Below are 27274 nucleotides of genomic sequence, written 5' to 3'. Positions count from 1 at the left end.
TTACACATCTTATCCCCTATCCAAAGGATAGGGGATAAGATGCCTGATGCGATCATGCACGCTGCACCCTGTTTGTAATCAGTCCCCGGAGCGTGTTTGCTCCGGGTCTGATTACGGGCGACTACAGGGCCGGCGGCGTGTGATGTCACGCCTCCGCCCCCGTGTGATGTCACGCTCCGCCCCTCAGTGCAAGTCTACGGGAGGAGGCGTGATAGCCGGCCCTGTAGTCGCCCGTAATCAGACCCTAGGCGAACACTCTTCGGGGATTGATTACAAACGGGGTGCCGCGTGCATGATCCTGGGGGTCCCCAGCTGTGGGACTCCCGCGATCAGGCATCTTATCCCCTATCCTTTGGATAGGGGCTAAGATGTGTAAGCACCGGAGAACCCCTTTAAGGGTAGTTTCCAACCCAGGATCACGGCGTTACTGGAAAAAGTCAACATAGACACATCTCTAATAAAAGTGGACTAATGGAAAATGTATACTGTATATACTCAAGTATAAGCTGAGTTTTTCAGCACGATTTTTCTTATACTCGAGTGAACTCTCGGCCCTCGGTGGTCTGGCCATCGGCTGTCCGGACATGCTGGGAGTTGTAGTCTTGAAACATCTGGAGGTCCGCAGCTTGAAGACCATCCCCCCCCCCCCCCATCCCCTTTAGTTTTGTACTCGCCTCCCCTCTGCGGGACATTAGGGTGAGCTGGTCCGGGCTATCTGTGCTGCAGGGACCGTCCGGTGGGGAGGGATAGTCCTTCCGGGCTGTCTATATTCACCGGGGGGGGCCTCTTCTCCGCGCTTCGGGTCCGGCCCCGGAATAACGACGTTGCCTTGACGACGACGCACAGGGACGTTCATGAGCAACGTCCCTGTGCGTCTTCGTCAAGGCAACGTCACTATTCCGGGCCCGAAGCGTGGAGAAGAGGGCCCCCCCGGTGAAGATGGACAGCCCGGAACGACTAACCCTCCCCACCGGACGATCGCTGCAGCACAGATGGCCCGGACCAGCTCACCATAACATCCCGCCGAGGGGAGTACAAAACTAAAGGGGGTGGGGGGGGTCTAGATGATGACGAAGGCCGCAGTGGGTATTCAACCTGCGGACCTTCAGACGTTTCAAAACTACAACTCCCAGCATGCCCGGACAGCCGATGGCTGTCCGGGCATGCTGGGAGTTGTAGTTTTGGAACATCCGGAGATCCGCAGGTTGCAGACCACTGTAATCAGACATTGACAAGCAGTGATGATGAAGGAGGTGGAGGGTGTGGGATGATGACAGGGGGATGATGACAGGCGGTGATGATGAAGGGGGGGTGTGCGATGATGACAGGCGGTGATGATGAAGGGGGGATGATGACAGGGTAATGATGATGAAGGGGGGATGATGACAGGGTGATGATGATGAGGGTCTTAATGACGGAGGTCTGGATGATGACAGGGGGGATGATGTATTTCCCACCCTAGGCTTATAGTCGAGTCAATAACTTCCTGGGTTTTTGGGGGTGAAATTAGGGGCCTCGGCTTATATTCGGGTCGGCTTATACTCGAGTATATACGATATACAGTAATAAATGGGCTCTGCTTTATAGGTCCAGCATCATGACGGTATCACGGGTACAGAGTCTCCTAAGGTCAGAGATATGTATATGGCACACCTACATCAAGGAATGACTGGTGTACGAAAATTGATGGAAGCCATCATTTTTGACCAATTCAGCCATGAGAATCCAGAAGGTATTTTAATTATATTAGTGAAAAAAAAGTTCTACCAATGCAGTTACATGACAGATGAGTTGTAGAGACAGCACCATGTATTCCAGATTGAATTATATCACCCGTTATTTATTAATCTTTAATCCTATCTCAAATTGCAGAGGGGGTTTCTTACAAGACCTTGTGAAGAATTTCTCTGCATACAATGAGTAAGAAAATATGCAGTTTCTCACATGACCTACAGGGTGCAGAATATCCTAGGAAACCAAATTGTTAACACTGCACAAAACATATTAAAGCCTACCTTTAATAATGGTTCTGGTGGCAGAATATTTGTTTCAAATTTTGACCCTGAGACTTGCTTTGAGACTATCTTGATCAGTAGCTGATTTTGCCAGATGTGCCACAGACATACATGAGACTTTCAGGAAATAAGTGTCCAGATCGCGATAGTCTTTGAGCAAGTCGAAGACGTTGCCACAAATTTTAAACAGATAACCTACCACCGGAACCATCATTGGATGTACACTTCATTTTCTGCTGTATTTTTGGTGTTTTTACATCCCCAACCATTTGTTTGTTGGGAATATGTTGGTACATATACTAGACAGATTGCCTAAAACTATATGATGTAAAATATTAGTACACTCAATATTCAGACTGCAGCCTATAATAGGGACATATTAAAAATGGGAACATTATTGAATATATTTGTATGTAACATATATTGTAATTCAGTATCCTCTTCAAATATCCTACAGGTGACATATATATTACTGTCTATAACCCACTGGCCTGGAACTGGACCACATATATTCGAGTGGCACTAAATACCTCAGTCACAGCTGTGTATGATGAGTTTGGTCAGCTGGTGCCAGCACAGGTATGGATTCTTAATATACAGATATATAGCAACCAGTTTTTATAGGGGAAAGCTGTTATAAGGGGTGCTCCAGACTACACAGACAGACTGCTGTTATAGGGGGCACTCCAGGCTACCTAAGCAGACTGCTATTATAAGGGGGAATTCCCAGAATACAAAGCTATACTTCTACTATAGGGGGAGGTCCAGACTACACAGCCAGACTCGTGTTATAGGTTGTGTGCCAGACTGATGTTATAGGGGGTGCTCTAGACTACACAGACAGACTGCTGTTATAGGGGTGCCCTAGACTACACAGACAGACTGCTGTTATAGGGGGTGCCCTAGACTACACAGACAGACTGCTGTTATAGGGGGTGCCCTAGACTACACAGACAGACTGCTGTTATAGGGGGTGCCCTAGACTACACAGACAGACTGCTGTTATAGGGGGTGCCCTAGACTACACAGACAGACTGCTGTTATAGGGGGTGCCCTAGACTACACAGACAGACTGCTGTTATAGGGGGTGCTCTAGACTACACAGACAGATTGCTGTTATAGGGGGTGCTCTAGACTACACAGAAAGACTGCTGTTAGGGGACAATCCAGACTACACAGCCATTACTGTTATAGGGGAAGATCTGGACTACACAGCCAGACTGCTACTATAGTAATAATATCCATAAGGCACATTGTGTCCTATAGCATTTAAATCCCCATGATAGGGAATTAAATGGATTCCTTCAATATGTTGTTTGATTCCAAATCAGTAGTTATAAATGACCTGGCCTGGTAAAAGAAATTAATGACACAGACTCCAGCCGTATACAGACTCTTCTGACTTTTTACTACAGAAATCAGATTATTATAGACACATGAAAGGATGACACCCTTCCAGATTATACACGATCCCCATTACCTGTTAGCTTTAAGCAGGAGGGAGGATGTGTGTGTGTGAGGCCTCAAACTGAATGGCCTTGAAGCTTTCCTCTAAGCTCAGCCATTGTAATCTTGAATATACATTTTCCTGGCTATAATTACTAATGAAGTTCATGATCAGTTCATAATGAAAGAGTACAAACAAGATGGCAGATTATAGACAACATGGCGAATGATATACAAGATGGAGTATAAAATATAGGAGGAGTATATAAAACATCAGTTTGTTTTCACCCATGTGAAAACAAACTAATGGACTGTTTAGTACCTGTATTTCCATAGCTTATTCTTGATTTGTTGAGAATTCGGCACAGCTTATACACTGGCCACATCATTTACATCTCATGGGTTTCTGTCTTCCATGTGAGAGGGGTGTCTTCCTACTTCCTACCACATAAATCAACTTCCTTTTGTGAATGACACACTTCTGCATTTAAGGCTCCTACAATCTGCAGCATCCTTCCTACATGTCTACTGATGTTTATCCTAAATAACCTTTATTAATTCAAAAAGTATTTTAGTTTTTCTTCCTTTCTGAAGGTAGATCTCATCTGACTAGCTTTGCTTTGTATGTTAATTGTATATTGTTGACCATAGTAATGGCAGCTATATTTGTTTATGGTACAGTTTATGTACTGGTAGTGGTGCGGTGGGAAGGAGCAACCACTACTGTACTTGGCAGTTGTTCAATACAAAACCAAAGCAATATGAAGACCGGGCGCAGATTTTTTTTTTTTTAACAATAAAATGTTAACATTTTCTTGTGGGAATATTTTTTTTTTCTTTGTAATGAGAACTTTACTCCTTTTGAATATTCAGTCAGTGGTTGTGTGATTGGGGAAGATAACCTTTACTTGTTTTAGAGAAACATTTAGACATTTAGAAAAACATTTTTAACTTGCCATGCAGACATGTCAAAAGTTTTCATTAGCCAGGTGATTCTTGGTGCTGGGATATCTCTAGATATAGCTGGGTTAAGAATTGCATGAGATAAGCTCCATAAACTGGAATCAGAACTACCACAAAGCCAGGGAGTGAAGCGTGCTGCCGTGCTTCATCTAGCTATATCTAGAGATTGTGGGGGTCGCAGCACTGAGACCCCGACCAATCAGCACTGCATGACTTGTTTGAAGTTTTCTTAAAGCGTTTAAGTCTTCTAAGCTTTAAGTCAGGACAGTCATCAAAAAATTCACTCCCTAGTAATTTAAATCCTTGATAGATTCAAAGAAACTTTACCAAAAATGATCAAATATGGCTTTATTGGATAGGAACCTAGATGGCATGCTAGGTAACAGCAGCTTTTAGGCTAGGTTCACACTTACGAAGTCGGCGCTAGGTCATTATGGTTTCTGCGGGGCTGATTCTGCCTAAAGAATGAATAAGTCCCTTCTTTTGGCAGAGGAATTTCAGCAGCTTCAAATGGATTTAAAAGTAAGGCATTTGAAGCTGCTGAAGAAAGGATTCTTATCCTGAAACGCGTACAGCTCAGTCACTGATTACAAACCAGGATTCCCACCACGGAACCACAAGGACGTAACCCTCCCACACCTGCACAGCAGGGATTACCAGAGAATAGGACGGGGAAACCACTTGCCACTGCACAGACCCTTACCATACCGGAGACCACAATCCCTTCAGATATCATTGTCTAGGCTCACATCGCAAGCAGGAATTCACCCCTACGCTGTGCATCGGCAGAACATATAAAGAGACCTGCACTGCCAACGTACACCGGAGCTCCACGCACGGGATGCACAGAGCGCATACAGATCATTACTGCTAACATCTGCCGGCTCATCTGCTCGGTCCGAGCGGATCCACTAAACTATACAACATTGGCTAAAACAGCCCAGACTACAAAAGGTTAAGAGGTGTCCTACACCTAACCTCTCTTTATTCACAAAATCCTGTTGACAGAGAATATTACTTTTTATTTGGTACCAAAGTTTGGCAGACTAAAGGTCACAGCAGACCAAGAAGCATATAAATTGTTGCATTAAGTATATTTACTGGCTATACATTGAAAGTGATATAGTTATACTAAACAATCATATTTTATTATACTATGTTTTATATTACAGTATATTAGATGAATACTTTTATGTAATACACAGGCTGTTGTGGGACTCAAGGGCCCTGCGATTCCACACAAGCTAAAACGCTACTTATGTTATATTATATTTTATCTTTAATACATTTTAAATATATATAACCTAGAGGACTGAAATAGTATGTACAATGCATTCAGGAAGTTTTCAGATCCGTTCACTTTTTTTTATATTTTGTTGTTTTCCTTCCTTGTGCTAATGTAAACAAAAGTTTTCCCCATCATTCTGCGACCAAACCTCAATGAGAATGTAAAAACTTTTTTTTTTTTTATATAAAGACCCTTTGCTATGACACTTATATTTTAGCTCTGGGGCCTTCCATTTCTCCTGATCATGCACCTTGATCAGAGTCACCTTTGGTGAATTCAACTGATTGGACAGGATTTGGAAAGACACACCCCTGTCTATATAAGGTCTCACAGCTATCAATGTTTATCAAATCAAGAACCAAGCCATGATGGGGAAAAAACTGCCTGTATAGCTCAAAGACAGTATTGTGTGGAGGCACAGATCTGGAGAATGGTTTAAAACCATTTCTGCTGCACTGAATGTTCTAAAAAGTACAGTGCCCTCCATTAGTTTGGAACACTTGGGACTCTTCCTAGAGTTGGCCACCCCACCAAACTAAGTAATAAGGGTAAAATGGGCCTTGGTAAGAAACATGAGCAAAAACAAACTCTGGCTGAGCTCCAAAGTTCCTGTGTGCAGATGGGAAAAACTTCCACTTCCAGAAAGAACCCTCTCCTCAGTAAAAACACATGAAAGCCACTAGAGTTTGCAAAAAGGCACCTAAAGGACTCTCAAACTGTGAAAAACAAAATTCTCTAGTCTGAGAAAAACCAAGATTAAACTTTGTAGCCTCAATTCTATACATCGTGTCTGGTAGAATCCAGGCACTGCCCATTACCTTCCCAATACCTTCTCTACAGTGAAGCATGGCGGTGGCAGCATCATGCTGGGAGGTGTTTTTTGGTGGCTGGAGCAGAGAGACTGGTCGGGTGGAGAAAAAGCTGAAAGGAGCAAAGTACAGAGATATTTTTAATAAAAACCTGTCCAGGGTGCCCTGGACTTCAGACTGGACCAAAAATGTACCTTCCAACAAGACAATGGGGGACATTTATCAAAGTCAATGTAGCTGCACCAAATGTATTAAACAGCGTGCAGGGCATAAATATGGGGCTCGTACACACTTTTTTGCAATTTCACTTCAGTACACCACTTTATTTACCCATTGCAACCTTTTTTAAAATGCTGTCTACAGCTTGTTTTGTAAGCCAGGTCTGTATTGGTGTATGTTTGGGGTGTAATTAAGGGCTTTACGACAAATTTGCAACTTTTTTTTTTTCTTTTTTCTTATTTTTTTTTTTTTTTAAAGAAAATCCCAAAAAGGCCCTAAACCTTTTTAAAAATTCTCCCCAATGACCCTAAGCAAACAGCCAAAACAACACAGGTCTGTGAATGTCCTTCAGTGGGCCAGCCAGAACCCGGAGTTGAACCCAGTAAAAAATCTCCAGAGAGACCTTAAATTTGCTTCCATTGACAGTCCCCATAGAATCCCCAAATCCAGGTGTGCAAATCTTGTGGGCTCATCCCAAGAAGACTGGAGGCTGTAACTACTGCCAAAGTACTGGGTAAAGGGTGTGAATACTTATGTCAAAGATATATTTTAATTTGCCTGTCTCTATAAATTAGCAAAGATTTCTAACATCCTGTTTTCACTTTGTCGGTATGGAATGCAGAATGATGGGGAGAGTGGGGGGGGGCACATTGATTTATTTTTATTTTATCACAAGGCCGCAACACTACAAAATGTGAAAAAAAGTAAAAGGGTCTGAAAACTTTCCGAATGCACTGTATGTACTCTGTTATATCCTAAAATATGGTGTAATGCTTTTACCAGAAGCTAATATAATGTGGATATGATTTTTCTAAATAACATTTCTCTTCTGTATTAAGCTTCACATCTGACATGTATTGTTCTGGGTCTAATCCTTTTATTTCAGGTACATAACTCCAGTGATCCCGGACATGCCTTTGACTTGTATGTGCTTGTTGTCCTGCCGGGTCTTGGCTATAGGAAGTATTCGATAAAGACTGAGAATGCTGAGCCCGGCAAGGAGAAGATTGATGTGGGAAAACAGGTGAAGTTTTCTAGACAGTCATCCGATGCAAAAAAAACAAAAAACAAGAAGATCCCTCTGTCCAATGGCTGCTACACACTGTGGATAGACCTGGACACTAACATGCTTGTCAGCATAACTGATAGGTGAGTTAGAAGAAAAAAAAAAAGATATATCTATTAATGTTGAAAAGTATTAAAGTATTGTCCAAAAGGAAGTTACACTTTAACTCTTTGTGTTAAATCAGTTTTTTGTTAAAGAGTTACTATTATAAAAAAAAAACTTTTAACATGTTGTCCAGACATGTCAAAAATTTTGATCGTGCCAGGTCTCACGACCCGCTGTGTTCACTAGTTAAAAGCTAGGGAAATGCACGACAGTGCTATCCACTCCCCAGATACGACCTTTTTGCTACATAGACTTAGCAAAAAGGTTGGATTTGATTGACAGCTGTATGATCTGATCTGAATGATCTGCTAAAGTTGACCATACACATTAGGCATGTACCTTCCAAACCTGCTGATTTCAGTAGGACCAGACAACTTTGTAATGGGAACAAAGGAATATCCAGCACCACAGTCTCTGATAAGAACGTTGCTCTTTATTGTAGAATCATGGACAGGAACATTAAACACAGAAAGCACAGACCAAGGAGTGACGTGTTTCGCAGGACGTAGCCGCCTTAGTCGTACGACTAAAGTGGCTATGTCTATCGAAACGCATTACTCCTTGGTCCGTGCTTTCTGTGTTTCATGTTCCTGTCGATGATTCTGCAATAAAGAGCAACGTTCTTATCCGAGACTGTGGTGTTGGATATTCCTTGTTCCAGTTGTCTTCTGCGTGCAGTTCCCACGCATCTGTGCACACGAGGCGGATTGGTGAGCAGGATACTCCATTGCTGTACTAAACTTTGTAATGTGTATGGGGGTCTCCTGACTCTCATCTTTTCAGATGTTTATTTCAGCTACCTGAGCCTTTTGTTTATAGGGAGATAAACTACCAAATCTGTCTGATAGTGGCCGACTTCCTTCTCCTCATTTAGAATACATGTACACCTGATGGGATCAGGAGAGATAGCACTCAGCAATGTCTGAAGGCCCTGTAAAAATAAGCATTGCCTTTCCTGTGGGTAGGAGATAACTTGTAATCTTGGGATATCCCCATTAAGATGATTTATGGCTAGACCAAAGTGATCTTAGGAGATCAAGGAGAAAGGGGCAGGAGACTGAACTATTAGGGTAAATGCACACTGCAGCAAATTGCAGCAAATTGCAGCAAATTGCAGCAAAGTAGATGGTACATTTTTTAAATCTTAGCTACACACAGTGGAAAATTTCCTGAGTAAACTGTACCTGCAGTGTGGATTTAATAATTTTCAGCATGTAAAGTTATGACATTGATTTTCCCTTTGAAATCAATGAAGAAAGTAAAATCGCACCAAAGCCATGGCAAATCTATATCATTTTCACCGCAAATCTGCATGAAAATCACCATGAATTGCTGTGAAATTGCTGTCGCCAAATTTTACTCTGAATAGTATAAAGCAGGCTTTAAAGGGGTACTCCACTGGAAAATATGTTGATGGAACATTTTTAATAAAGACTTACATGAAAACTGTTTGAAATTGTACACTATACCCATAGTGTACAATTTCATATGGTTGAAGTTAAAGTGCCATTTGTTCACAATTTAGACATAGATTATAACGTTTTGCCTGCCTTCAGACACCTGTAGAGGGAGCTAAAGCATATAATGTATACTGTTTTATAAAGTTTAAAGGGAATGTGTCTCCAAATTTATATATTTTTTTTCTTAAAGGTTAAATACATTTGTTTATATGTTTTACATATTTTTGGAAATCTTTAAAAAATTTCACTTGTCAGAAAATATGAAAATTATTAAAGTTTTTTTTATATTCCACTGTTGACCAGTAGAGGGAGCTAAAATGAGAATGTGAAAAGAAGGTAACTTGAAACTTGGCTGCTGCAAACTTGACCCACACCTCTCCCTGCTGGTGACCTTTCTTCCTCTTGTGTCTGTGCAAGAGAAGGAGAAATGTCACTGTGTCGCGCCATCTTGTTGGTGACTAAACAGTGGTAAAGTACAGCTGCTACAGATTAATGGAATAATTATTTATAGGAAGAATCTGCTGTGGATTTTCCAGGTAAAAATAAAATCTGCAGCATATTACAATACCAGTGGATGACATTTTAACAAATCTATTCTATGGTTCACAGTCTAGTGCAAACATCTCTCCCTGCAGTCAGTCTGCGGTGACCCAGTAAGGGACCGATATAATCAGGAACAGACGGAAACTCAGTACAGAGACACATGCAGACTCTATATTGAGCGTACGTGTATACATGCATGTTCAGTGCAGACAGGTACACATGTAGGCTCAGTACAGTCAGGGACAAATACTCAGTACAGTCAGGTACACAAGTATGCTCAGTGAGAGATACATGTGCACTCAGTACAGTCAGGTACACACATATGCTCAGTACAGAGACACATGCATATGCACGCACACTCAGTAACGAGACACATGCACGCTCTGTACAGTTAGGTATACATGTACACTTAGTACAAAAATACTAGCACATGCATGCTCAGTAGACACATGCACTCTCAATACAATCAGGTACACACATATGCTAAGTACAGAGATACACACATACTTAGTACAGGTCAGGTACACCCGTATGCTCACTACAGAGACACATACACATGCATGCATAGTACAATCAGGTATATATGTATGATCAGTACAGAGACATGCACACATAGTACAATTAAGTCCACTCAGTACAGTCAGGTACACATGTATGCTCCCACAGAGACACATGCACACTCAATACAGTCAGGCGCACATTTAGCTCATATAGCGACACATGCACACTCAATTCAGTCAGGTACACATGTATGCTCTTACAGGGACACATGCACACTCAATACAGTCAGGTACACATGTACGCTCATACAGAGACACATGCACACTCTATACAGTCAGGTACACATGTATACACATGTACAGTCAGGTACACATGTATACACACCTACTTCCGTAGTCAGCAGGATCGCCGAACCAGGGAGCGGATCGCCTCTGATAAGTGACCTCCAGCCCCGGTCCCAGCACAGTTCACCTGCTCTGCCCGGACTACCATGGGTGGGTAGAGCGGGGGAACCGAACTTTAACCCCCCCCACCCCCGATCTGCTATTGGTCGGTTGCTTCTGACCGACCAATAGCAGGGATAGAAGGGATGACACCCCTGCCACCTCACTCCTATCCATTCAGGGGGATCGAGGGTGTCTTGGACAGCCCCGATCCCCCTTATTTTCTGGGTCACCAGAGACCTGTATGGCCCGGAATTGCCGCAGATCGCCGGTCAATTCAGATTTGCGGCGATCGTCTCAGGACCCCCCCCCCCAGACATAGTCACGGAATCCCTGCTGAAGGATTTAAGCAGGCATCTTGGGACGGTCCCCGCCCGGCTAGCGGCGAGGACCGGAGTTCCCACGGGCCCTGGGTTCTTAAGTCCAATGAAGCCAGGGCATACTTGTACGCCCTGTGTTTTTAGAGGGGTTAAATACTTTTTACCATTTTACCTCCTGTGGATAATCTGGTGATTCAAACTTTTGACTTCATATCCCGCCTTCTGATGTGGCTGAGTTGTAATAAAGAGATTGTGGATTAAGGACCTGTGATGTGTATGTATCCAGCGTAAATAGTGTTTTCAGCCTTGAGCCAAAAAAAAAATGGACGAAAATAGAAGGGGTGTGGCTTGCAAGCTGGACTGACACACTCACCAGCAGATGTGGAGCTTGTGGAGTAAGGTACTAGAAGCCCCTTAGGCTTGCATTAGACTTCAGGCACACACTCTGACCCTTGCAAATAGGGGTGGGTTAGAGTTAATTTATCTATCCTGTATTTTTAGTTGACATACATACATTTCATCAAAATATCGCTACCATATTGATTTTTATGTATATAGATTTTAATCCAGATAAGGATTTAGTGTTGTGTGTTTTCTTGTATCTTGGTATGCTGGGATTTTTTAGTTCTGGTCACATTGCTCTGCTCATTTGCTGCCAATGTTATTGTTTTGTCTAAAGTATTATTGTTTTTTACCATCACAATATATAATGTTAAATAGGTAAGGACTTCGGAGGCAAACAGGACCAATTGGCACTGCCCGGAATAGGAGAAGTGGAGCCACGGATGCTTCAGGTGAGTAGCTTTATTGTATAAAACATGCAACGCGTTTCTTGCGCAAGCGCAGCTTCATCAGGCATGCCTGATGAAGCTGGGCATGCACATCAAAACGTGTTGCATATTTTATACAATAAAGCTACTCACCTGAAGCATCTGTGGCTCCTCTTCTCCTATTCCGAACAGTGCCGGTTGATCCTGTTTTCCTCCGAAGTCCTTTCCTATTTGATATTACCTTCTAACAGGACGGCTGCAGTCGGAATCCTTTTACTATGCGCTTCCCATTGTTGTGTATGTTACACAACCAGCTGTGGTAAGAGGCCACCTTCCATCCCTCTTCCCTGTGGGATTGCTTGGAGTCCTGCACATGAAAGCGCCTTCTCCCTTCTCGATTTTCAAATATATAATGTTGATCTTTGTAGAATTATACATGTTACACATTTTATAACTATTATTGTTTGCAGGGAGAGAAATGACACAATCCTTACCACTCAAGAATTTTTGGAATACCATGCAAATGGCGATACAGGTGCTGGGCCAATATCTGACAACTATATGTTTTTTCCAAATGGGTCTGCTATTCCTGTAGCAAAGTCTGTAGGGCTGGAGATTGTGACGGGGAAACTAGTGACAGAAGTCCGACAGTACTTTTACAGGTAATGCTCCTGGAGAAGGTCTTATAGCTACAATCTAGCTCGATGCCCCCTATTATAGTGCTCTGTTTTCTCGCTCTAAACAGAAGGGCATTATATTTATTACCCCCTCCTTAATTACCTTGTTCTTGTCCCTCCTTATCATGCCCTTTCTTTAACTTTTGTCCTCATTTCCCTATCCTCTTATTTGCTATGGCTCCAGGTCAGTTTTTATGTATATCTGTGTTTATCATTACAGAGACGTCAACCAGCAGAGTTACGTCTATGCAATATTCTCCAGACTCTACAATGTCCCTGATGGCTATGATAAGACACTGGCATGCCGATCCATAGAGCAGCAGTACAGAGTTGGCCCTCTGGAACGCAACCGCGAAGCCATAATCAGAATACGAACCAATCTTCAGACCAATAATAGGATTTACACTGATGACAATGCATACCAAATGCAAACAAGAGAATTCAACACATATGATAGTAATACAATTGCAAGGGTAAGAGGGTAGATTTAATATGCATAGTTCTTATGTTGTAGTGCCCTTCTTTATCAATGCCGTCAACCAATGCTGGACTACTGAATACCAATGGGGGCTGATATTTGAACCTCATAGCCTAATATATATATATTTTTATTTTCTTTAAGAACTATTACCCAATGGTTCGTACAGCGTTTATTGAAGATGAGAAGACAAGACTCGTCCTCCTAGCTGAAAGGTCACATGGAGTCTCAAGTCAAGATAATGGTCAAGTGGAGGTACCAAGGAAATTTCTTAAAGCAAGCACTAACTATTCCTTATAGAGATGGTGGTGTTAAAGAGGTACTCCGGTCGAAAACTTTTTTTTTTTTTTTTTTTAATCAACTGGTGCCATAAAGTTAAACAGATTTGTAAATGACTTCTATGAAAAAATCATAATCCTTCCAGTACTTATTAGCAGCTGTATACTACAGAGGAAATGCTTTTCTTTTTGGATTTCTCTTCTGTCACAACCACAGTGCTCTCTGCTGACCTCTGCTGTCCATTTTAGGAACGGTCCTGAGCAGGAGAAAATCCCCATAGCAAACATAGGCTGCTCTGGACAGTTCCTAAAATAGACAGCAGAGGTCAGCAGAGAGCACTGTGGTCGTGACAGAAGAGAAATCCAAAAAGAAAAGCATTTCCTCTGTAGTATACAGCACCTAAAATGTACTGCAAGGATTAAGATTTTTTAATAGAAGTAATTTACAAATCTGTTTAACTTTCCAGATCCAGTTGATTTAAAAAAAAAAAAAAAAAAAAAAAAGTTTTCCACCGGAGTACCCCTTTAATAGTAGTTTTATCCCTTTTTAAATGTTTTTGTTTTTTAGATAATGTTGCATAGAAGATTGTGGAACAACATGGAATGGGACCTGAACTACAACCTTACACTGGATGATACATCAGTAGTCAGGCCCACCATCTGGCTTATGGTAGGATCCAAAGAGGTGACTGGTTCTTTGTACCAGAGATTGGGGCTGTGTTTGGAGCACAAACCGTTGGTGACGTTAAGTCCCAGAACAGGTAAATGTATATTTTTTTTGTCACTCGAATGATTATATTTCTGAGAAACTGTGTGGTCATGATGACCATAAGATTTGAAATGTCACTTTGATATTTCACCAGGATGTGTCAAAAGTTTTGATTGGTCTTGGTCTTAATGCTGAGACCCATACTGATCAGGTCTGATAGACTTATAATGGAGAAGCGAGACAAGCTTGGGAGTGAGCACATTTCCGGGCTCAGCACTGAGACCCAGACCAATCAATGCTTTTGACATGTCCCTGTGACATGTCAAAAGTTTTTCTAAGTGACAGTTTCCATTTAAGTCTATGGAGCCTGTTAGCAAAGGATGTCAGGCTATGCCGTATAGAAGATATCTCAGCTTTCCTGAAATGCCAGTTTTATTCAGTACTTGTTTCCCAACCAGATGTTGCAACACTGCAACTTCTAGCATGCCCGGACAGCCGAAGGCTGTCCGGGCATGCTGGGAGTTGTAGTGTTGCAACAGCTGGAGGCAACCTGGTTGGGAAACATTGCGTTGGAGCCTTATGTCTGAGGTTCTAAGGCTGGTAATATTCTGACTATGTGAACAAAGCCAAGTATAACAAAAAAATGTGCATTATTATTTCGTAGGAAATACAACTATTTTAAGAAAATTAAATTGTCGGAAGTACTGTATAGTCTTAAAAATGTTTGCCTGCCCTGAAAGACTGTCTTCTCCTCCAAGGGGCCCTGTGTAGCAGAACCTTAGGTTCAATCCTGACATCATAAGACAAATATCATATAGCACATTTTACAGCCACACCTTGTCCATCCTGAATGTCCTCCTTTCATTCCCACAGCACTAAGTGCATAATTTACACAAATATACATGATCAAAGGATTTAAAAAGTTTCCTTCTAACTGGTGCCACCTAAAGGAAAGCTCTTCTGTGCCTATGTGGTGAGCCACGAGGTGTGAAGGTGAGGTTTATGGGGAAGATGTTGTAGCCCAGGGAAAGATGTTATTAACCCCTAAATGTTCGTGATGCCAGTGCGTGGTTTTCCCGGTAACCACCCGAACGGTAGCACCGCTATCCCTAGGTTAGGCAGGGTAATAATAGTCCAAGACCAGGTTAGGGTTAACGGTAGCTTTACTGAGGTAGACAGATGGTAATAGTCTTTACAGCTAGGCCAGAATCCCAGAGAGGTGACCAGTAACACAGAGGGGACCTTTCAGCTTGCTGGAACTTGCAGTGTTTGGACAGACTTCAACTCAGCCACGCTGACTATAATAGACTTGACTGTAGGTAGTGACAGCAGACATAGAAGACTTGACTTACTGGCATGTGGCTGCTGGTTAGGCTTGAGGCCTCCAGGTATGCTGGACACTAGCTCTGAGACGTCTGATCTTTACTGTGCCTCAGCAGGAGTTAATCACAAGAAAGCAAAGAGGCAGATTGCAGCTCCTCCCTTTCTTATAAAGGGGGGCGGAGCCAGAAGCCCATAGGTCAAGCTGCAGGTCACCTGGTTAGCTGGTGCTCTCTGGGTAACAAACACATCAGGTGAACACATTATCATGTGACTAACTCAAAGGTCCTTAAAGGTCCTTAATGCATAACACTATACACAACCTATATTACTATGGGGGAGACACTGCAGGAGGGCCCCTGGGACACAGGGGGACTCAACCTGACAGGGCCTAAGTACTGTACGGGACTATATCCCATACTGGGATATCACACGTATAGCTAAGCCTGGCCCTAGTACTAAACTAGATAGATTTTTTTCTTTCTTTATTATTATGGGAATGTATTGATACTCGCTCTTATTTCTGTTTGTCAGGGCTTGGGAAAGCTGAGAATCAAATGGTGGATGATGTTTCCGTTACTTTACCACCTAATATTCACCTTCAGATCCTAAGTATTCCTGGATGGAAATATTCTTCGAACCACACAGAGCATATGCGTAATATACATAAAGGTATGATATATCTGATGAATACTCGTACCATCCACTGTTTACACTCAGCATGTCTGCAGTGATCAGTTACTGAGAGCATTTACTAACATTTGCCTAATAGGTAAACGGCAAGGGTTCAGGAGAAAAAGTATGAGGCCTGCTTATCTCACCAAGACAGGAAGATTGAAGTTACGCTATGCGCTCCGGCCGCACACGCTGGCCGTGAGCACATGGTCCCGTTTCCTGCTGCTGCCGGCGGGGCTTGGATTCGCATTGCGGGATGCGCCCGCATGCGAATCTCGTCTGCATGCGAATCTCAGCCCGACACTCACCTGGTGCTTCTCTTGCCCCCGCCTCTGCCTCTCTGCTCCGGCGCACGCATCCCCGTCCCCTAGGGCGCACGCCGGATCTTTAAGATTTAAAGAGCCAGTGCGCCCATTAGTGAAGTAACACCTGTTGCTCATTGATAAATTCCTCCACCTCCCACACTTCCCTGCTGGATCTTTGTTGCCCTAGAGCCTTAGAGAAAGCATTCCTGTTTATTGTCTTGACGTGTATCATACCTTGACTCTGTGACCTGACCTTGCTCCTTTGCTGCCTGCCTACTGACCATATGCTATGTTCCTGTCTATGCTACTGTGCCGCCTGCCCTGACCTCCTGCTATCCAGACCACGAGTTGCCTTATCCTACCTGTGCCTCAAATCTCCTCAGCCGCCTGTGTGGTCGAGCCGTGCCAGGGGTAGCAACCTGGTGCTCCACCAAGTCCATCCCTCTTTTCGGCGGGCTCTGGTGAAAACCAGCGGCACCTTAAACTCCGCTCCCTGGTACAGTCCGAGTCTTCTGCCACACAGGTCGAGCGGATCCACTATCATCTGTGTACCAGTCTTCTGAAACGTGAGTGTTACAATTGACAGTCTCTGAGCAACCAATGATGGAAAGCTGTCAATCAACCTGTGTATGCTGAGCAAGCAGGACTCTGACTTCGAGAGGTCAAAATTTAGGGCATGTTAACTTTCTATTCCCATACTGTATTTTTTTCTGTCGATTACATCTGCAAACTGGCAGAATCGCATATATCGACATATACCGGCTCATACCCGTGTCAGATCCAGCATAGTCTTATAGTGACCTCATCCGACCTATTTCGAAACAGGTACAGTTTTTTATGGGACTCAAAAGATAACCCCCTTTTTTTGAATTCCACGAAAAAAAAGAATATATTTATAAAATTGGACTGAATGTAGTCCCTATGAAACGGGTTATTCACTATAAGGTGTTTTAGTGCTTACCTGCTGGATTTCCTGTTAGATTTTGTTCTCAAACTACACATCCCATAGTTCCATGCTTGTAAGTTTGAGGTAACTTTCCTTCCTTCCACACATTAGCCACCCCACCCATTGAAACACGAATGAGCTACATTCCATTCAAAAGACCAGTGCTTTCTAACCAGGGTGCCTACAGCTGTTGCTAAATGATCTCTCTCCCACCCAGCGGTCGCTCCATTTATTGAAGCAGACAGGCTCCCTGTCATCACCTGACTAGTGATGTCACATCTAGTCGCACTGCAACCTGGGAAAAAAAAAATATTTGGGTGAAAATCCCAGAAGAATTGCGAGACCATTGTCACACACAGGTACAGACACTATGGCCCTCATTTACTATTGCAAACCCTACATGTTTTGTCTGGTTGTGCGCCAGATTCTGTCGCATTGCGCCAGAAATTCTGTCTGCGCCAGATTTTGCGACAGAATTTGCGGCAGAATTGAAAAAACCCAAACTAACTCTCCATTTTGCTAAGAAAACCCGAGAAAGGGGCGTGACCACTGAGAAAAGGGGCGTGGTCTTCAAAAAGTGGCTTGTTCCTGACATTTTCACAAAAACCCAACATATTTACTAAGGTTTCCACATAAAATGTGGTGGATTTGAGCTGATGAAAACCAGACAGATCAGACCATGTGTAAAAAAAAGCAAAGTGTTGGGAAAGTGGAAAATGTAGGGAAACCTTAGTAAATATTGTGGAAAATAAATTGTAGGGAATTAACCACTTAAGGACGCAGGACGTAAATGTACGTCCTGGTGCGGTGGTACTTAATGCACCAGGACGTACATTTACGTCCTGTGCATAACCGCGGGCATCGGAGCGATGCCCGTGTCATGCGCGGCTGATCCCGGCTGCTGATCGCAGCCAGGGACCCGCCGGCAATGGCCGACGCCCGCGATCTCGCGGGCGTCCGCCATTAACCCCTCAGGTGCCGGGATCAATACAGATCCCGTCGTCTGCGGCAGTGCGCGATTTCAATCAATGATCGGATCGCCCGCAGCGCTGCTGCGGGGATCCGATCATTCAGAACGCCGCACGGAGGTCCCTTCATCTTCCTCCTTCCGGCTCCCGGCGTCTTCTGCTCTGGTCTGAGATCGAGCAGACCAGAGCAGGAGATGACCGATAACACTGATCTGTTCTATGTCCTATACATAGAACAGATCAGTATTAGCAATCATGGTATTGCTATGAATAGTCCCCTATGGGGACTATTCAAGTGTAAAAAAAATGTAAAAGTAAAAGTTAAAAAAAGTTAAAAATCCCCTCCCCCAATAAAAAAGTAAAACGTCCGTTTTTTCCTATTTTACCCCCAAAAAGCATAAAAAATAAATTTAATAGACATATTTGGTATCGCCGCGTGCGTAAATGTCCGAACTATTAAAATAAAATGTTAATGATCCCATACGGTGAACGGCGTGAACGTAAAAAAAAAATAAAAAGTCCAAAATTGCTACTTTTTTAATACATTTTATAAAAAAAAAAATATAAAAAATGTATTAAAAGATTTTTATATGCAAATGTGGTATCAAAAAAAAAGTACAGATCATGGCGCAAAAAATGCGCCCTCATACCGCCGCTTATACGGAAAAATAAAAAAGTTAGAGGTCATCAAAATAAAGGTATTATAAACGTACTAATTTGGTTAAAAAGTTTGTGATTTTTTTTAAGCGCAACAATAATAGAAAAGTATGTAATAATGGGTATCATTTTAATCGTATTGACCCTCAGAATAAAGAACACACGTAATTTTTACCGTAAATTGTACGGCGTGAAAATGAAACCTTCCAAAATTTGCAAAATTGCGTTTTTCTTTTTAATTTCCCCACAAAAATAGTGTTTATTGGTTGCGCCATACATTTTATGATATAATGAGTGATGTCATTACAAAGGACAACTGGTCGCGCAAAAAACAAGCCCTCATACTAGTCTGTGGATGAAAATATAAAAGAGTTATGATTTTTAGAAGGCGAGGAGGAAAAAATTAAAACGTAAAAATTTTATTGTCTGAGTCCTAAGGGGTTAAAACCCACAAAGAAACCTACACTCCACTCTTAGTAAATGAGGGCCTATATTATGAGCTACACTAACTTTACAGCCCCTGTAGCACAGTCAAATAAAAAAAAGTTCCTGGAATACCCATTAAAACTACATTTAGTCAATTGAAATCAGTGGATCCAGTACGGATGAGCCAACATATACAGTGGTCCCTCAACATACGATGGTAATCCGTTTCAAACGGACCATCGTTTGTTGAAACCATCGTATGTTGAGGAATCCATGCAATGTAAAGTATAGGACAGTGGTCTACAACCTGCGGACCTCCAGATGTTGCAAAGCTACAACAGACGTTGGCTGTCCGGGCATGCTGGGTGTTGTAGTTTTGCAACATCTGGAGGTCCGCAGGTTGTAGACCACTGTTAGAGGAAGTTGTACTCACATGTCCCCGCCACTCCGGACCGTCACCGCTGCCCGGGATGTCGCCGCGTCCCCGACGCTCCGGCAAGGCCTCTGCTTCCCCGGCATCCGCGCTCTCCGTCGCCGCCATCACGTCGCTACGCACGCCTATTGGATGACGGGACAGCGTGCGCAGCGACATGATGACGTCGATGGAGAGCGCCGACGATGCAGAGGATCCCGAAGAGGATGCGGACGGAGCCCGAGGACAGGTAAGTGATCGTCAGCGGACCACACGGGGCACCATAAACGGCTATCCTCTGAGAGGCCATCGCATGTTGAAATTATCATATGCCGGGGCCATCGTAGGTCGAGGGGTCACTGTATCAGCATATTATGCTGTCAGTTTGCTGTCATATACCACTAACGCTGTTTAGTTTGAACGTTTCCATATACTTTGCTTTTTATTTGATGTTCTCCTCCAAATAATTTTCTGATTTCAGATAGAAAAGCACAATCCACCTGACAGTGCTGTTTTTAAAGCACAACTGTCACCAGGATTTACCCCATAAAGCTGTGCACAGTATGTAAAAGCTGTGCAGCACAGCAATACAGCCATACCTTTCTTTGGATAATCTGTTGCATTATGATGCTGAAAACAAGCCTATCCACAGAGAACAGTTGTAGAGGCGACATACAGCTTCTCCAAGATTAAGCTGTCTCCGACCATTACAGCGCTTGCTGAGAATTCCTGTTATTAGAGGCAGGGAGTAAGAGAACTCTCTGCTTCTATTGGTCAGAGATCACGCATGTGAAGAGTAGCTGTATGTCGCTCACACAGGGCCATTGTGACGTTGTTCTTTGTGCAGAGAGGCGTTGGAGTAGGCCCCTGACCGCACCTCTCCGACTATTCAGGACTGTGAATAAAAGTGTTTTTAGCATTATAAAGTCACAGATTATGTAAAGAAAGGTATAGATGTGTTCTAAACAACTTTGCATAGCTTTAGTGGGTAAATCCTCGGGTCTGTACCGCTTTAAAGGGGTACTCTGGTGAGAAACAATTTTTTTTTTTCAAATCAACTGATGCCAGAAAGTTATACAGATTTGTAAATTACTTCTATTAAAAAATCTTAAAGAAGTAGTCTACTGAAAAGTATTTCCAGTCCGTTGTGCCCGGGCTGCAAAAATAAGTAAAGAAACTTTAAATCACCTTCCTCCGTTCGGATCATCACACTGCGCCACCCGATCACTCGATGTCCCGCTTTGGTCGGTGGTGGGCCGAGCGGAGTGTGATGATCAGTGTACAAGGACTGGAAATACTTTTCAATAGACTACTCCTTTTAATGTACATTCCTAAAATTGTCTTTATTTGACTGGGAAATTCAATATAACATGCTGTTTTTGAATAGCCATCATTTCTTGCACAAAATTTGAAATATTTTCAATTTTTGCTTTTATTTATTTTTTTTCTTTCCAGACAAAGCACAGGTTGATGCAGATTTTAGCCGCGTACTGTTAAGACTACAGCACTTGTATGAAGCTGATGAGGACCCCATCCTCTCCAAGCCAGCTACTATAAATATCAAGGTATTTAGGCGTGTATTCAGTACAGGAAAAATATATACTATTTCCTCTGATCTAGAACATTTCTGTAGACTTGCAAAACCCAATTATCTATACTCTGGTCAGTATAACCTCTTGCATTTGAAGAGACTCTGAAGAATCCACTTCAATACAGTCTGGCAATAAATCCATTCTCTTTATGTTTACAGTCCTCTTAGCAAAGGTTTAGATAACTGATACTCAACAAATTGTTACCATGTCCCTGTCTTCATATATATCGGAGCCTTATTGGACCTCAAAAAGGCTATTGGACCTAAGGCCATTTTCTAATTTTGAGCATTTCAGGCTTTGTATGGCCACCTGTGTTTGGGATGTTTGGGGTCATTATCATGTTGGAATACTGCCCTGCGACCCAGTCTCTGAAGGGATGGGATCATACTCTGTTTCAGTATGTCACAGTACATGATGGCATTCATGGCTCCACCAATGAACCGTAGCTCCTCAGTGCCAGTAGCACTCATGCAGCCTCAGGCAATAACACTCCCACCACCATGCTTGAGTGTAGGCAAAACACAGTTGTCCTGGATGCCACCACACACGCTTTACACCATCAGAACCAAATAAGTTTGTCTTGGTCTTATTGGATGACAGGAGCATGTTTTAAGTAATCCATTTCCTTAGTCTACTTGTCTTCAGTCCGCTTGTTTGTGGGCTTTCTTGTGCTTCATCTTTGGAAGAGGCTTCCTTCTGGGATGATATCCATGCAGACCAATTCGATGCAGCATGTGGCGCATTTTCTGAGCACTGAGAGGCTGGCCCCCCGACCCCTTCAACCTCTGCAGCAATGCTGGCAGCACTCATAAGTCTTATTTCCCAACCCAAAGACAACCTCCGGATATAACTCTTAGCACGTGCACCCAACTTCTTTGGTCAACCATGGTGAGGCTTGTGAGTGGAATCTGTACAGTGTAACCGCTGTATGATGTTGCCCTTTGTTCTGCACCTCAATTTCAGGGTCTTGGCAGTCTTTTTATAGCCTAGGCCATCTTTATGTACTGCAAAAATTAGTTTTATCTTTTCATATTCTCAGAGAGTTCTTTGCCATAAGGTGCAGTGTTAAACTTTCAGTGACCAGTAATAGAGTGTGTGAGAACGATAACACCACATTTCAGACATCTGCTCCCCATTCACAGCTGAGTCATTTGACACCGGGCAGTTAAAATGGCTAATTGAACCCAATTTGGATACTTAGGGGTGTACTTACTTTTGTTGCCAAGGTTTAGACATTAATGGCTGTGTGTTGAGTTATTTTGAAGGGACATAACATTAAACACTGTTATACAGACTGCGCACTCACTACTTTACATTGTAGCAGAGTGTTATTTCTCCAGTGTTGTCACATTAAAAGGTTGAATAAAATATTTGCAAAAAGGTGAAGGGTGTACTCCCATATGGGAGATACTGTACGTAGGAAAATACTTGTTGACCACATAAACCACAGTTGTTGTGAATAAAACATCTATTTATCAGAAAGCTAAGGACTGATGTTTATAATCGTCTACCGCTGCTGGTGGCGCACATTTGTGTAATGCACCATTGCTTATTTTTAATATTTATATCCCAAATTGCAGGGCATGTGCGTGTGTCACATGACCACCTATCCTGTGTGTGACACCGTTCTCTTCAGTGTGTTTTCGGCTCCCTAAGCAGGAGGATGTCCTTCAGTAATAGCACAAGCGTTGCAGCTGTCAGTTCATTCATTCCCCGCTATGGTAGCTTGTGGAAAACATATTTATATTTGTAATAAACTGTTTTGTCATGAGCTGAATCATGTAAAAGTTTATGTGGAAATTTTCAAAATCTTTTACACAGAAGAACAGCTTGATATTACAGAAGTAGCCATACTCCATTTTGGGAGGCACAAAAATGAAAAATTCACTGACCAGACAGCACACAGACACCTGTCACATCATCCTATTCAGCTCTGCATGTATCGCCTTACACTAGAGCCCTGCGCAGGACAGTTTTTTTTTTTGTTTTTTTTTAGTAATCCAGCTCTTTTAATTCCCAATGTGCCATTTTAATTACCCACTCACCCTCCTCTCTTCCCTCTGATCCCTTTGCTGTTTCTCACCTGTCCTGTGTGCCTCCGGTGGGCTCCAGCATGTTTAGGGTGCAGGGTCTCGGCGGACCAACGTCCTCTGCACTGCACTGACGAGTGACGTCCTCCCGCTCTGCTTATTTAAAGTAGACGTGGCCCACGCTACAGATCCTGAACAGGCTGCTGTCTTTGCAGCCACTTTAAATCAGTCGGGGGCACAGAGATTGCAGCCTGTCACAGAGACTGGTTCTGCAGTGCCGGTTTTGCGGGACCTGCAGGCATAGGGACAGGCCACGGCAGTCTTATTCGTGCCCGCTCCCGCTCAGTTTCATTAGGTCCCACTGGATCCTAATCCCAATGCAGGGCTCTACCTTACACCACTCCATGCTATCTTGACAATTCCTGAAACCAATATTTTGTTATTGCTTGAAGTATTCTCAGTCTGTTGCGCAGAAAGTGCCATAAAGGTGCCCCTGAACTGATTTAATGGTTATATGCCTAATGCAGGTTCTAAGAATGTGGTGCATGGCACAGACATGCAAGAATCACGAAAGAGATAATTCCTGCCATGCCCTGCTCCCTGCATTAGACATAACACTATGGATATATCATTTATTCCTTTAAACTTATGCTTTCCAGCAGTTGCAGAACTACAGCTCCTAGAATTCCCTGATAGTAGCAGGCTGTCACAGTATGCTTGGAGTTTGAGTTTTGCAGTGAATGCAGTCCCACTACCTGGAGATCCCTGCTTTTATCCTATAGTATGCATACAAGAGAAAGCTTCAATAATAAGGACAGGAGTACATCGGCGCTGAACGGACCCAGGACACAGCAAGGTAGGAAGATAAAATCCAATTTATTCGATGCAACGCGTTTCCCTGCGCTTGCCGATGTACTCCTGTCCTTATTATTGAAGCTTTCTCTTGTATGCATACGTTGTGGAATCCACACCAGGAGGGCTGCAGACGGACCATTGTATCCAAGTGTTTTCCATTGTTGTGTATGCTGCTACACAACCACCCAGGGTGAGCAGTTAAAATTAGATTTCATTCTCCCCTCCCCCCTATCTCCGGTGGTGTTACCCTATGGAGCGCCTTCTCTTCTGCTTTTAGAATTTTATCCTATAGTGATTGAAACCATATAAGTGTATTACGTTTTACTGGCCTATGTTATTTGTATGTTTGTGACTAAACAAGACACTCTTGAGTTATGCCTATATTTTGCTAGTAAATGATTCAAGAACTTTTAGTTACTATTGTTTTTTTATTTTTTTTTATTTTTTTTTGCTTGTTAATAGGATGTTAACATGAAGCTGGATATTTCATCTGAGGTTGACAATGTATTCTCACATGTGCTTTTATTTACAGTATGACATAGCCTTAAAATGTATTTGTTTCTCAGAACACATGGACTTCTGCAAATGGATCTTTTCTGGTTAACGAACTCTTATTATATTATTATATTTCAGAAGAAAATGAAAGCCCATTCACAGTGATCTTTTGATGTATCATATATATGTGATATGCGATCCTAGAGTGTATGATCTTGGACTATTACTGATAAACAATGATTTCTGTTATTAGACATCTTCCACCACATTCTAAAAGTCCTGAAACAGAATCTACAGTTCATATACAAAGAAGTGGATGATTTATGAATGCTGAATTTTCCTAAAAGGCTAACTGTAAAGGTGCGTTCACACTAAGGAATTCCCACGGAATTCCGCGAGCGGAATTGCGTGGTTTGAACCTAACATTAGTGTGAATGGGTCTCCGCTAGACCCGTTCACACTGCGGAATCTCCGCTCGCTGAATTCAGCGAGCCGAGATTCCGTCTGGCAGCCGCCGCCAAAAATACTTCGGCGCTAGGGCTGCGGGGCACTGGGCCAATGACTGCTATGCAGTGCTCGCGGAATCCGCGCAAAGAATGAACATGTTCTTTCTTTGCGCGGAGCAGTTACAGCGGCGGAATTATCCACCGCGGAAATTCCGTAGTGTGAACGGGTCTCGTGGAGACCCATTCACACTAATGTTAATGTCACACTCCGGAGTTCCGCTCGCGTAATTCCGCTCATGGAATTCAGCGGGAATTCCGTAGTGTGAACGTACCCTAAAGCTGAACTCCAGACAATTATTCTTAGCAGCATGGAGAGACACAGATCTCTCCATGCCCAATTTGAAGACAAGGCAAGAGTTCAGCTTTAGGTTATGTACACATTGCAGAATTTCTGCCCGGAAAAAATGGGCGGACATTGCGCAAATAGTAGGCACCGGCATTGCATGGACTGGTGCTAGGACTCTCTGTATACTGCAATACATATCTAAGTGGATTCCGCAAAAATAATTTATATTCCAATAATTTCGGCAGAGGTCGGATTTGGGGTTTCCACGGCAGATCTTTCCACCACGGAAATTACTCCGCGTACACGGAGCAGCAGAATCCTATTGAAAAACAATAGGAATTTCCAAGCTGACTTTTTCAGCCGGATTCCATTTGGAAATTACGTTGTGTGAACATGGCCTTACAGGTAGCCTTTAACCCCTTGGCATTACAACCCGTGAATATATGTCACTGGGTTGTTGTAATTAAAATAAAATAAAAAATTTGTTCCATTGTGACAAAATTTGCTAAAATAATGATCTAACAAACACATACAAAAAATTTATTATTATTTATAATTAAAAAAAACTACATATCCCCTTAAGTTTTAAATCTTTTTCACTGCATATTAAATATATATATATAGTAAGGAACCGTCCTCGGGGATTCACTCTGGGATCCTCCTGGACTACGCCACAGGATGCATTTCCTGTCAATAAACCAGCAAACAAACGTTTATAATGCAAATCTGGCACCTTGCCAGTTTTATTAGACAGGTTGCAGGGAAAAAAATAAACAAAAAAGCAGGAACAAAACAAAATCCTAACCCGTCTGGTCACTGACTAAACAGATCAGCTTGTCCTGACTAACGACCGCTGAACTTCCCTCAGCCGGTTAAACATATGTCCCCTGCAACCTTCTACTCACAATTCATGTCACTCTTTGAGCCACTCATAGCTCTGGCTGTGTACTTCTCAGCAGGCTCTGTCTCTTCCCTACAGCCCACTTGCTGTCTCCTAGGAAGAGCCCAGATTAGACTGACTTTCCATCTTATATACACACCTCCCTTCCCTCCTGCCTCATTAATTAAGAAGCAGGTGAGATTCTCCAGGGTTAGCCACTGAAATACACCCTTTCCTTGCCACCTCATCACAATATATATATATATATATATATATATATATATATATTTTACATTTTTCCCCTTATAAAATCACTATTAATTAAAGAGAAATTTTATTTACTAAAAAAATCTAAAATACCCTAAAATGCAATAAAATAAGACCTTATCCAAGCAATGAACAGAATCTCAGCTCACCCTCAACGGCCCCAGGGGGCACGGACTGTGCAAGGCAACACCACTTCATGCAGGAAGGATAGACAAGGTGTCCAGCACAGGTATTTATGCAAAACAAAGTTCTTTATTGATCATAGAAAGCCATAACAGGAATCAAAACAAGACCTTGTACACAGTATATGTAATATAGTGAGGCAAAAATATACCACCCAAATAAACTGCATCCTGGTTGACTAAAGGGGTCCCCTTGTTAAAATGAGACTTTTATTTAGATCACAAAGTTGCTCCCTACTGTGTCACCCATCAATCAATTGTAATAAGAGTGGGGATTTTCCCTATAGCGCCACCACAGTGTAAATGTGAAGTATTACACATAGCCCTTTCCCATCAATGGGTTGTCTGCATACTGCAGGACAGGATAGGCCCTCCAGAGTGA

At 42.7% G+C, this 27274-nt stretch overlaps 1 protein-coding gene across 1 annotated transcript in view; it reads left to right on the top strand.

Annotated features, from left to right (window-relative positions):
- MAN2B2 (mannosidase alpha class 2B member 2) overlaps positions 1–27274 on the top strand; it is a 57892-nt gene that overhangs the window by 20762 nt on the left and 9856 nt on the right. The window contains exons 9-17 of the mRNA XM_056555101.1: positions 1588–1732; positions 2473–2594; positions 7627–7889; positions 12419–12610; positions 12846–13098; positions 13248–13358; positions 13950–14142; positions 15945–16082; positions 21255–21364. Coding sequence (XP_056411076.1) covers positions 1588–1732; positions 2473–2594; positions 7627–7889; positions 12419–12610; positions 12846–13098; positions 13248–13358; positions 13950–14142; positions 15945–16082; positions 21255–21364 — 1527 coding nt within the window. The remainder of the gene's footprint in view (positions 1–1587; positions 1733–2472; positions 2595–7626; positions 7890–12418; positions 12611–12845; positions 13099–13247; positions 13359–13949; positions 14143–15944; positions 16083–21254; positions 21365–27274) is intronic.

Source organism: Hyla sarda, chromosome 1 (assembly GCF_029499605.1).
Source record: "Hyla sarda isolate aHylSar1 chromosome 1, aHylSar1.hap1, whole genome shotgun sequence".
NCBI classification, from domain to species: domain Eukaryota; kingdom Metazoa; phylum Chordata; class Amphibia; order Anura; family Hylidae; genus Hyla; species Hyla sarda.
This window is presented reverse-complemented; position numbering and strand designations above follow the sequence as displayed.